The sequence below is a fragment of the Maniola jurtina genome, chromosome 22 (assembly GCF_905333055.1).
Source record: "Maniola jurtina chromosome 22, ilManJurt1.1, whole genome shotgun sequence".
In the NCBI taxonomy this organism is placed as follows: domain Eukaryota; kingdom Metazoa; phylum Arthropoda; class Insecta; order Lepidoptera; family Nymphalidae; genus Maniola; species Maniola jurtina.
In genome coordinates, this window is record NC_060050.1 from 6,423,765 (window position 1) to 6,437,649 (window position 13,885).

The 13,885-nt window shown below is 34.7% G+C and overlaps 1 protein-coding gene and 1 long non-coding RNA gene across 2 annotated transcripts; one reads left to right on the forward strand and one right to left on the reverse strand.

Annotated features, from left to right (window-relative positions):
• Positions 1-3,502: 3,502 nt before the first annotated feature.
• On the reverse strand, positions 3,503-5,405 carry LOC123876823. The gene is made up of 2 exons (XR_006798432.1): positions 4,853-5,405; positions 3,503-4,504 (listed from the first exon to the last, which is right to left on the reverse strand). It is a non-coding gene; the product is annotated as an uncharacterized LOC123876823 (long non-coding RNA).
• A 5,379-nt stretch (positions 5,406-10,784) lies between these two features.
• On the forward strand, positions 10,785-12,171 carry LOC123876684. Its single transcript, XM_045922978.1, has 2 exons — positions 10,785-11,635; positions 11,714-12,171. Exons 1-2 carry the CDS (start codon positions 10,871-10,873, stop codon positions 12,155-12,157), a joined length of 1,209 nt encoding a protein of 402 aa, XP_045778934.1. The 5' UTR covers positions 10,785-10,870; the 3' UTR covers positions 12,158-12,171.
• The last annotated feature ends 1,714 nt before the right edge of the window (positions 12,172-13,885 follow it).

Below are 13,885 nucleotides of genomic sequence, written 5' to 3' on the forward strand. Positions count from 1 at the left end.
TTATGTCATAGCCACTTTTTTCCGAAACTATATGAAACTGTTGAAACTTGGTAAGTAGATGTATTCTGTGGATTTTCACACAACGCGTCATACAGAAACCACTCAGCTTTTCTAAAACAAAGCTTTCAGCGTTATTCTAGCATAATGCTTACCTATTATGTTCAGAGCGTACGAGACACCCTTACATCAAACGTACTTTTAATTTCGTGAATTTTTTGACGTGACAACGTCTTATAATTCGATAGAGCCGGCTGCACGCACGAAAAAACATTGACTCATGCGGCGTTACCTCGCTCTGAGGCGTTCCATGTAAGGCTTGAAGTGCAAGCGAGAGCGCGGAACGAGCGACAAAGAAGCACAATCGACCTTTGTTGTCACGTTCAACTATCGTCAGTAAACCGACTTTACAGACAACCAATTTTTTCTCAACTATCGTTATAGAGCTAAATCCCATTGCCGCCAGACCTTCCTTTTTTTCTGAGAAACAAAATGTGTGGGATAGAGTAGTAGTGTTAGTGTTACTATTAACGTACGCATATCTGCCAGCTTGTGTCGTGGTCCAATAATTCATAGGTATCAGCTGCTGAAAATAACTATTTAAAAAAAAATCACTTTTCGTAAAGCCTGACCGCTGATTTTCATGCATATTTTACAGAATATTGTTAATAATTAATATTCAATTCTGTCCAACACTTCCGGTTGGCAGTAATTTCCAGCAGACGCTAAAAAATAACATAGTTTATCTTACTTATAGTCTGAGTCGTAATTTTTATATTATGATACTCAGGAAATACCGATACACACTTAGACATTAAGAAAAGTTAGTAATGTTTTTTGTGCCTTTAGCAACTGGTATCTTTAAAGAGGCCCGAGGTACAAGCAAGCAATATGCGTTAGTTAAAAGTACACACTAGCAATACCATCGTATTGTATTATCATCATAATGAACCAAAATTTTTCCACGTCTGATGTTTTTATTTTATTTTATTAATTTTATTTTGTTTCATTTTATTTTATTTTTTTGGCACAATACACAATATACAAAACTTTGACTATAATATTATTATTTTAATTACTTCAATTATTTTAATTTTACATTATTTTATTTTATTTTAATTTTAATTTACGTAATTTAATTTAATTTGTATAAAATTATGGACAATTTATACTGTCTGAAATAAAATATTTTTATTTTATTTATTTATTTTAATACTCTATCCCACACATTTTGTTTCTCAGAAAATAAGGAAGGTCTGGCGACAGTGGGGTCTTGGACCATTACAAAACAGTTTGTATTGTTTGCCGACACTACACAGTTAGTGGCAAAGCTATCAGCCCATAAATTAATTTATGCGGTCGTTACGTTGGCCTGAACTATTAATGGCGACTGAGTTAGCCTACGAGCATATAGACACTTATAATGGGCTATTACATTCGTTTCCTTGGTCTGGTATACACGTAGTTTGGATATAATAGCCGAATAAGAAACATTAAACGCAATCCCTTCTAAATAATAACAACCAACGCCGCGCCGCTTCGCTCTTGTTGGAATTTTGAAAAATCCAGCTTTATTCCTTGTCTACATTAAAACCTATGTGAAAATTTTCAGCTTTCTAGCTCGAAAAGTTTGATCTTGGTATTGATAAGTCATTCCGTGAATCAAACAGCAGTGCGATTGTGTAAAACTTGACGATGAAAATGGTATTCATTTGATGGCTTTAAACGTACGATTTCAGCTGTCAAACGGCAAATTCGAATTGTGTATGTTGTTCATAAATGGTTAGCGATTGGATGGTTATCATGGTTGATCATAATGGTTATTTTAGACGATGAGTGAACTATTTGATACCATTTGACAGCTTAATTCGAATTGTCTAACTTTTTTGAGCCATCGCTTATGTCAAATGATAGCGACGACTCGCGAGCCATGATTATTGTTGATCATTTTAGATAGTTTAGTGGTTTATGTACGTATTAAATTGATTTAAATATAATTTTCTAACTTTTGTAAGCTAATTCCAGGAAGTTATGATTTTAGCAGTCTATGTACCTAGGTGTTTACGTATTTAAGCAAGTATGTCCCGGTGTATGGTGCCTAAACTACTGCCAACTAGTTAAGAGTTTTATTTACTTAATTAATTGCTGTTTTAGTTAGTTTTCTGTTTCATCATAGTTTAAATTACCTTGTAAATATTTAGTGACAATGTTTTTTCAATTAAATCTATTCATTTCATATATGGAAAGTTTTGTTTAATTTATAGGTCTTCCCTAGGTAGCTCTATATTTCAATAGGTAGGTACCTATTATAGGAAAACGTAACGTAAATTACCTATAACGTAAGATAACTACTTATGCCAAGTGGGGTATCTTAAGGAAGGGTTTACCTACCTGTACGTACCATTCTAAAACAGATTTTTATTACTTTTTATGCATGGTAGTTTTTGATTTATCGTGCAAATTGTCAATAAAATACCCAAGTACCTATATGGAACCCTCGGTGCGCGAGTCTGACTCACACTTGGCCGATTTTTTTCCTTTGCTTGTGCTATAACACTTACTTACCTGCCAAATTTCATGATTCTAGGTTAATGGAAAGTACCATTGATACCTAAGATTTAGTTCCTTTTTCTTGACAGACACGACAGGCAGACAGACAACAAAGTGATCCTTATAAGTTCCTTTTGAGGTGCAAAACCCTAATATAGGGTGTCTCTGAGAATTTTTTGCTATGGTATCAAGTAGGATATCAAAATGAAAGAGGAGAAAATTCTGTTCATAAAATAAAAAGTATGTAAATTACTATACATATTTATTTAATTAAACATTTGTATTACTAACTACAATATTACAACTACATTATACATGAATAGAGCCAGAACCAAGATTATGACCAACTCCCAGAAAAAAACTGTAAGGCTAAGTTCAAATATACTGGAATATGTAGATGAATACATATATCTAGGACTAACAATATCACCAACAGATCAAACATCAAAAGAAGTAGAAAGAAGGAAATGTGTATTGCATTTCTGGAAAAGATACTAGTCTCTAAAGGAAATTATGAAAAACAAAGATAATACCATATCTGAAAAAGCCAAAGCATTCAATGTATGCAACCTTCCATGTCTGACTTATGACTACCAGACATGGGGTCTGACTGAGAAAACTTTAAGATTATTCAAAATAGTATAGAGAGAAGTATGCTTAAAATTAAAAAAAAGAGTTAAAATCAGGCTCTCTACTATTAGAAACAGGACAAAAGCAAGGAATTTGTCAGTCACCATTAAAAAACTAAGTGGTAATTAAAGGGCACGAGAGACAAGAGAAATAAGTGGATGAAAGCACTTATAGAATGGTACCCAAGAACGGGAAAAAGATGAGGATGACATTTGAGAAAAAGCAGGAAATACATGGAGAAGAAAAGCCAAAGAAAGACTTATATGGAGAACCCTGGAGTTGCCCAAGGGCAAACTGAAAGAAGAGGGAAAAAAAAACAAAACACCACTGTCAACAAATATATTATAATATACACAGCATTAACGTAATTTAATTCAATGGAATTCAGTGAATAAAGGCTTAACATATTATTATACAATATTACAAAATAATAAAAATACAGTGTACACTAATAACTAAAAAGCCATACTATAATATACTAAGTGACAGATGATTAGGAATGGTCTACTTACTAGGCAGATGCTATCTATATGCAGTTCTCACCACCCCTAGGTACCTAGGGGTGGTGAGAACTGCACTGGGAGAACTGAACTGGGACTACTAGGTACCTAGTAGTCTGGCTTTAGTTGTGTTTAACATATTTTACTGTTTACTTATGACCATAGGAACATTGAAATATTTTACCTAATAAATACTTATAATATGCTAAAATGCTAAATATACGCAGCCAACTTTGTATTAAGAACTAGCATTATGTCTCACCTAAACATCATAATAAAAAATTACATTTTCATCATCACCAACCCATGACCGGTTTATTACCAAGCACAGCTTTCCTATTAGAAGGAGGCCATAATCCACCATGCTGGCCAAGTGCGGATTTGCAGACTCTACACACCTTTGAGAACATTACAAAGAACTCTCAGCCATGCAGGTTGTTTACCTTCACCGTTAAAGCAAAATATGATATATTCAATTGCCTAAAACTCACATAACTACAGTAAAAGGCCGGGATCGAACACCCAACCTTGGGAAGAAGTCTTAAGGACTAGGCTATCATCGCTCTTAATCAACGATTACTTATGAACATAGGAATTATTAAATTATTTATTTACCTAGTTAGTTCTTATATGCTAATGTCTTAATATGAGAAAACTTAACACTCTGGGGTGTTTTATTACACCAAGTAGGGTTTTAAGGTTAAGGATAATATTTTCGCAATTTCTGCATTGCCTGTTCTGCAATCTCCACTTCCAAGCAGGTGCACTCGACCTTTATCGATTTCAAGGTGCTGCTCCTCCTTTGTGTTATTGTGCTTGGGTTGTTTCTGGAATTATTAAAATTTAAGATTGTTATTTCTATGTGAGTGGTACCAATATCTCTTATTTGTAAGTAAAACAATATGAGGAAATCTACACTGCGATAACTACTGCAACTTTTTTCAGCTCTCACTTACAGCTCATAAAACCGGTAATATCTATTTTTTAAGAATTTTAGTTTGCGCTATCAAGATGAATCTAGTGACGTATCATTTATCAAAATCGGTTGAGCCGTTGAGTAGTTACGAGCGGACATAGAAACGGACGTACATACAAGTCAAACACATAACCCTCCTTTGAACTTCGCCGCAGTCGGATAGGTGATAAAACTTATTAAGTAGTGTGTTGTAACTTACGATCTTGTCAATTTCACATAGCAAACGCTCCACTGTTAATGTTCACGGCTTTCCATCCTTGTGCCGTCTTTGACCTTTGTGGGTTCATCTCCTATACTTGCTGACGTGCTGGCTGGCCAAGGCAAACCTCATGCCAATAGGGTCTACCAGAGACTTCTTCAGTGACGAGTGGAATGGAGACAAGCGAAAAAATGGTCGATACTAATAGTTGAGCGCCAGAAAGAATTTTGTTATTTGTATACCTAGCTTTTAATCACTTTTATTTGGATAATTAGGTAATTAGGTATTGTTATTTTTATTTCGTAACTTGTCAGTTGTCACTTACAGCGACACTGACATCGATTTAACCCTAGACAATATAGAAAAACATAGGAAAATATAGGTCCACTAACGCCATCTATTGTTGAGAAGCAGTAAGCTCGAGTATTGTTCATTCTTTGCGTTTAGTTATTGATTTTGCATAACTGATAATAACGTTAGAATTCAATGTTATAAGCTATGAAAGTAAATTTTTATGATAAAATATCATAAGTTAGCCTAAAAAGTTGCATTGTTTTTATATATATCTAAATTCATATCAACATAAAAATTGAGTTTTAAAAATGCTATTGGTATAATAAAACGCAATTCTATGATACGTTTTTAAGCCACCGGTCACTTTTCGGTCTTCATTTGATGGCCATTTTTACACAATTCGAATTGACGTTAGCGATCAAATGACCAATCGTTTTGAATAATCATGATGGTCTAAACCTTACACAATCGCACTGCAGGTCACATAGAAGTATTCAGGTACTTTTTATGCCTGAATATCCCACGGGATATAAAAAATCTAAATCTACGCAAATTCATCATCTAAGTAGTTGTATTATAATATCGATTCCTGTATTACAAGTGGTTCAAATATTTTAAGTGACATGGAACAATCTCAGAACCTTTGGGAAAACATTTTCATCTATACGAAAATGAACTTTTTGCTAATTACAGGGGACGAGCTAATTTTATAATAATTTACTACATACTATAATTATACTACACTACTCTTCGCTTCGCACAGGTGGGTTACAATAATATTTTGGAAACATAAATAAACCCGTCTCATGAATTTAATATGTTCCAAGACCTGATGAAAACAACATTCTGGCCTGACCGCAGTAAAGTATAAGGTAATGTAATAAACGAATACAGAGAGCCGCGGATTGTAACTGCATTTTGGTGGAATCATATTAGGTAGGTATACTTTATGAATCTTCAAACTCTTTAATTCACATAAATATAACAACTTATGAGGTTAAGCTCCTAATTTCCTTTTTGTCGTAATTTGAGTACAAAAAGCCTCTCATAAAGGTCGTAATTTCATCCTTAAGTAGGTACGCATATCTAGATTAGGCTAGAAGCCTTTATCGTTCCATTATAGAGCACAATGTTCTTCTAAATTATGGCAGTTAAGAATGTCTATATTTATTCTGTAGAATATTTCATCTATCACTATCATTAGGTAACCTCTTCAAATGTCTACGCTGAACCTGCGATTGCCTCGACCTGTTTTTCCCGATTTTCGCCATTTTAGCGCTGATAGCTGCAGTGAACGTCATGTGAGCGTACTCGGAACTAAATGTAAGTGCTGAGACACCTGTCAACATAGTATCAACACCTATCTCTATGATCAACACGAAGATGATTTGACACTTAAAGTCAATTTAATTCCCGGTACCTAGCGCTCGGTGGGACAAGAATTGACACGAAAAATAACGGCTTTTCCAGCGTACTTGTGTAATTATTATATCCATTTTAGTGATCACTACCCTATAAATAGAATACAAGCTTTTGATACAATCGAAGAAAATCTTTCAGTAAAATATTTTTTGAAAAATGGTGCGTAGATTCTTTCTACATCCAAACTTACAAACTTTACCTCTTTTTAATATTAGTTAGATACAGTTATGTATGCGCCGCTAATAAATATTATATTCTTTTCAAAAGCGTTGATCTCAAAAAATGTTGTACCTACCGAGTAAGTTAAAGAAATAATGCATGTACGTTTTCTCTAACGTATGGGATGCATTATACTAATACTAGTACTAGGTAGGTAAAGACAACCAAATATTTCTTTTAGAAATTTTATCCGAGCGAAACCAGGATGGAGAAACTGGTCGCCAATAATTATACAGATTTTTCAATAAAACTAGCGAGAAAACGAGCAGGCGGGTCACTTGATGTTAAGTGATTATGCCCATGTACATTTGTAGCACCAGAGAACCACCAACGCGTTGCCAGCCTTTCAGGAATTTGTTGATCCGTCACTTGATCTAACCCCATGTTGAAATCTAGTGGGAACTCCGCCGAAGGAAATTGGTTCTATTAGTATAGTGCGTCTCTCATAGAAGGAGCCAGTGAACTATATAACAGTTACGAGTAGCCATACTGTACAAGTAGGATTGTATAATATCACAGTCTACGAGATAATCTCCACGCCAGAAAGGGCTTCTCACCGGATAACACACAAGAGAGTTATAAAATGATGAGCGAAATGAAACTAGGACGCGCAACCCACCAGATCATATACCATGGCAATTTCTTTTTAGGATTCCGTACCCAAAGGGTGTCAACGGAACCCTATTACTAAGACTTCACTGTCCATCCGTCCGTCCGCTCGTCTGTCTGTCAGCGGGCTGTATCTCGTGAATCATAATAGGTAGAGACCTGAATAAAATGAAAACTTTATAAAAAATCGCCACAAACAAAACATTCAAATCACCAATTAATTGAACCGATAAATACCTATACATAGATTATACCTAACATAAGGAACCTACGATATCCAAAACTATACTAAACTGATACTAAACTATACCTACATACTAGTAAGTAGATAGGTACCTACTACAATAAACCAATTTACATTTTGTTAATCTTTTCACCCTCTGAGACAAATTAATGGAAATAAATCCCAGTTAAGGTTAAAACGATTCAAATTTAAACGTATTCGTAGCGAAAATGAAGTGTTCTAGTGATTTCCCACTTTAGTTCAGTCACGTTACGGGTGAATTTCAGCTGGGATTTCCCAAACGGAAAATAAAATGTGCAAATTGTTATGGGGAGCACCACACAGAGAATTGGATGATTGTTTCAGTAAACTCCTAAACCAGAATGTATTTTAATAGTTAAGTAGTAGGGGAAATCCGGGAGACTTGCTCAGGTGGGAGAGTTGAACCACCTTTTAAAATTCAGCTTAAATTTCGCGCTAATGAAACGTCAGGACGGTCATTGGTAAAGCGTGGGAGGCCAATAACCAGCACGCCGCCATTTTTTACAATGGCCGGTTTGTTTGGCTATCAGGCTCGGAAAAGTGTTTTTGTTACGACGGAGTAAATTTTATTAATTTATGTATTTTTGAGATTGCGGCCGTGTTTATAGAGTTACGTATTGTGTGTTATTACTATTGTACTGCCTGATTATTGTAGTTTGACATGTGCTAAGTATTTTTTTGCTAAGATTGATTGTTTTTTCTGTGAGTAAAATTTAATGTCAAAGTAGTATATGCGGGAGAGTTGAACCATGGCGGGTGCGGGAGATATGACCAGTGGTTCATGTCTCCCTCTACAGTGTTTGTAAGCGAAAATTTGAAGTTTTATTTAATAAATAAGGAAATTTAGAAAGAAAACTTTGAAAACTAAACAAGGTTCGAAACAAAAAGCCCAGAGAAAGAAAACTGGAAAAGGCTAAAAAAAATAAAAATGTTAATGATGATAGTGAAACCGAGTGTGAAGACGTATGTGAAGATGTTGGTACGCTGATAGTTCCAGTAATAGTGATTTTGCAGAATTCCTGACGTGAATGATCGTTGGTATTGTTTTGTTTGCACATCAGAAAAAATTATGACTTTACGTTTATGTGGTTTATGCCGAAGATATTACGTCCATGAGATATGCGTAGGAGTTACACAAGATATTGATGAAAAGGTTAAGAAAGACCAACAAATTTGATTAAAGAAACGTTATATATTTAACTTTGTTGGCGAAATCTATACATATAATAAAATTGTAGAAAAGTGGTGTCTGTACAATGGAAATATATAAAAAAAAAGTAGCAGGGGTTGTTATTATATCGATGCCGAACCCGAAATTGTAATTAATTTTTTTTTGTCTGTTTGTCTGTTTGTCTGTTTGTCTGTGTGTTTGTGCACGCTAATCTCGGAAACGGCTTATTCGATTTAGATACGGTTTTCACTAATATATTGTAGTAAGCTTCACTTAGGATTTAGTGTTTATTTCATGTCAATCGGTTCATAAATAAAAAAGTTATGTCAATTTAAAGAATCACGGCACCTCGCGCCTGAGCGTCCGTGGCTATATAAAGCGCGAAAAGTCACTATTCCACGCGAACGAAGTCGCGGGCACAGCTAGTGTTTAATAATTATGTTGATTATGGAATGTTAAAGAATATGTTGAAATTTTCTTTTTTTAGGGTTCCGTACCTCAAAAGGAAAAACGGAACCCTTATAGCACAAGTACAGGAATAAATCTGAAAACCGCGAATTTGTGGTTACATCATTAAAAAAAAATTAAAATGTGTTTCAATTTTCAAAATAAGATAACTATACCAAGTGGGATATCATATGAAAGGGCTTTACCTGCACATTCTAAAACAGATTTTTATTTATTTTTATGTATAATAGTTTTTGATTTATCGTGCAAAATGTTGGAAAAAAATTCCGAGTGCGCGAGTCTGACTCACATCAGTTTTTTCTTTATAAGAAAAGCAATAGCTATGTTTATTTATAATTTACTTTCATTTTGTGATTTTTTGTTTAATATATCTGTAATTTAAGCTACAAAATGTTTTTATTTTCCCCTTTAACATGCTATGTTCAACTCTCCCCAGACCCCGGTTCAAGTGTCCCTCGGGTTGGGGAGAGTTGACCCAAATCCCATTTTTCATTCAAATATATATAACATATTTCAGTATTATAATTTCGAAAAAGTAATTATGCATAAGTAATTCTAAATAAATAAGCTACTGTTTATAATTACAATTGAATCACTAAGCCTCATTTATAAGAAAATACGACACTTTAAGCAAAAAGCGGTTCAACTCTCCCGGACTTCCCCTACTTTATCATTAAGAAGGCTGTGTTTCTGCAATGGAATCATTTATTATGTTACTTATTTACTTGTATGCAATTTCTAGCCTACATACTAAATTTCAGTCTTCTAGGACTTCGGGAAGTACCTTAGAGGTTTTGACTAGAGGTTTTGATAATCATCAGTGAGGGACGAAATCTACGAATTTTAGGTATCAATAAATCTGTAACCATAAAAGCTAGATAATAGATACTTAGTATGTTTAATAAATTAGCTGAGGGCACCCTATACTGAAAATTTCAGCTTTCTAACGTCATCCAGACCGAAGCTATGACGGCTTGAAAATACGGCGAAACGCTTCTAGAAAAGGTACGTAGTGCCCCGGCCGCCGTTTGGCTCGTCTTGGCGGAGGCACTGCCGTGCCCTCTGATTGGATTCGTTTCGTCTAGACTCTAGAGAATTAGGTATTCGTAGACCAACAAGTTATAATGTTGTAGCCATTGATGTCGGGGGAGGCAGTTGTAGGCATGTTGTAGGTAGGTAGCGGTTGTAGCCAATGGTTGTACCGGTATGGTACGTCCATAGACTAGATAAGTTGTATAGATATAAGCACATGTCATAGATATAAGTAGTCACGTTTAAATTAAAACTGACTGGAAAGCACTCTTAAGGGCCGTGCGTGTGTTGGCGAGCGCCGGCACAGACAGGGTCCGTACTTGTATAGTTTAACTAACTTGTTACAAGTAACTATAAACTTGACATTGGCTAATCTTTGTAAAGCCAGAAGAGAGAGAGAAAAAAAAATAGATATAAGTCAATGTCAATGTCAGAATCTGTTTATGGTGTGCTGTAATGTAATGTTATTTGTTTACTTTTGTGTCGTTATAACCTATTTTATCAAGATTTGTAAAATTTATATATTTTTTGAGAAAAAATGGATCTAATTTCTGAAGAATACATCAAAGCAGTTATCAACGACATTGCAATAACACTGAACTTAAAAGAATGGGTTTACAGCAAACAAAACTTCGAACACATTGCTCAAAACTACTTCGGTGTCCTAATCCCGATTAATTTAAATGGGAAAAGTGATCTTGGGAATTTAAATGTTCCACTGGTATTAAAATTGGCACCGACGGATGAAAGATATCGCATCAGTGGTGCAGTAACAATTTTTTTCGCCAAAGAAATATTTGTTTACACGAAAGTTCTACATAAATACCACGAAATACAGAAGGCTTTTCCACTATTCTCTCAATTTGTTATGCCGAAATGTTATTATGTGCGCGATGACTACTGTAAAGAATTAATAGCGTTACAGAATATGTGTGTAGATAATTATAAACCATTTGTTAACAGCATGTTTTTAGATATAAATCATACAAGAGTGGCTTTAATATCATTAGCCAGGTTTCACGCATTATCCTATATTTTCGAAAACCAAGACGGACGCCTTTATGATATGGCTAAAGAATTTTGCGTGCCAATAACTGAAAAAACAAATAAACGATTTATGGACATTTTAGTAGACAGGCTTGAAAAAGCTTTAATAAAATTTGATAACACTGATTTTGTTCCCTTGTTAAAAGCTTTGAAACACAACTGTGTTAGTATAATTGAATCAGCTGCCGACTCTGTAAAAAGTTTATGCCTTTGTCATGGGGATATATGGAAGGAGAATATACTTTTTAAATATGAGGTAATCCCTTTTTATTATAAAATTGCATACCAAAATATTTCGAACCTATGGGTAGCTTAATGTTTTCTTCTGTTACAGGACAACTTGCCTACTTCAGCATGTATAATAGACTATCAAACAACAAGGATTTGCAGCCCTGCATTTGATGTGCTATACCTAATCATTACTAGTACTACTTCAAGTCTGAGAAAAAAACATTTTAGATATTTTTTGGATATATATCATCAAACATTTGATCAAACTCTTAAGTATGCAAATCTAAACTCTGAAGAAATATATTCTAGGGAAATGCTGGATTATGATTTAAAAATAGTGGGACCAGTTTGTCTCATAGTAGCTAATACAGCTATTTGGCTAGCAAGTGGACTACAGGAAGAAGGTCATGTAAAGAGCAAAATAGTTTTAACCACAGAAGCAGAAAAATCAAAGGCTGTGACACAGTACAAAAATATTATAAGTGGCATAATAAAAGACTTGGCAGATTGTAAATATTTAAGTAAGTACTGTGATTTGATCTCTTGATTCAGGTTAATAAAAATTGTATAAAATTTTTGTTTTATGTAGCAAGTAAGTACTATTCAAAAGCACAAATCCTTATCAGTATCTTCCAGGTGCATATTATAACCTAAATAGGTAACTAAATATTCAAGATTTACTCCCTTGGAGTCCCAAACCAAAGCTTCTTTCTTTTTTATTTAGAAAAATTGATGATGCATGGCTAAGATTTTTTTAAACTTTGATTTTCAAGGTATTCAAGGTATTATAAGTATCAGGTACCTATATAACATATTGTAAGTATGTGTATCTGGTGTAGGTACCTTGTAGGTATGTACCAAATAGGAACATCATTGAATGATGTAGGAGAAATCTTTGGTTGCAATGATGATGGATACAATCGCGCCCGGCGTTGTACGGAGTTGTCGGACTCTTACCGACTAAAACCCCGTGGTGTTTCACGCATCGCCTACTGCGATGTTACGGGACCAAACCTTTCGCGCAGCCCAACCAGCGGCGTCAAGATAGACTTGCGTACAGGCCTAGTAAAATTTTCCTAAATAGTACCGTTTGAAGCTCACCAGGAGCACAATGGTGAACCTCCTGACTCGAGGACCATTTTCCTATCCAGTGACAGAATCCCGGAACTCGGAAACTTACAGGGGCCGGTGGCAATCATGAGCGTAGCGACACACCTGCGCCCGACCTTCCTGTGATGTTGTACGTCCATTGCTGGAGAACGAGTTTTAGTGTTTTGTGGTTTTAGCGTAATGCTCTCACAGACAGACAGATAAAAATTAAAAAATAGTGTTTTGATCTTTATATCGTCCAATTACAGCTGTTTTACCACGTATTATAATATAATTTAGGTATACCTAGATTACAGAAAGTTCTTTACAAAATATAATTTAATAAATTGGATTACAACTTAAAACAAAACAAAGTTTAGCCAAAACAATTTGTAGCAAACGAAACTAGAACAGAACTAATTAAATTAGCTAAAACTAACCCTAATTGAAAATGAGGATTTTTAGGTGTCATCTATAATAATATAAGTACATATTATATTATCAATTCAAATAAATTATATAGGTACAAAGTGACTGGTTCGCTCTTATTTTGTCCCCTTTGAATAACATTTCTTTGAGAGTTGTTTGCAAATAACAAAAGAAAGAGGTTTCGTTCGCAAATCGTCCGTCTAAAATACTCGTGGGCATAGTAAGTACAACTAAATTAAACTTTTTGAAGATAATCCGTCTTAACACAAATTAAATTCGGGCTAAATTTAACACATCTAAGTAACACTCAAGAGTTGGAAACTTCGTCAATGGAAACATTACTGTAGGGATTTCGCGCTCTTTCGTATTATTGTTAGCAGCGAATCAGGATGAATTGAAATTGACAGAATTTTTTGAAAAAAGAAGACATATCTAAGCACCTAAATAGGCACATAGTAGGTACCTAGCTACAGAGAATATTTTTTATTGCGAAATAAAAGGAAAAAATGATAAATACTTTTTTTGAAAATTCAACTCCTAAGCTCCTAAGAGGATAAAATAGGAGTTCGAAATTTATGTAGTCCACGCGGACGAAGTTGCGGGAATAAGCTTGTGTTTAATAAAAAAGCAATGATGAGCTGGTGCTCACCTAGAAGACGCCTATTTACTCTTGCCTTGAAGGCATTTAGGTTGTATACCTACGTCCTGGTTGACGCCAGAAGAACATTCCACACCTTAGCGGTTACGTTTTTTTTTT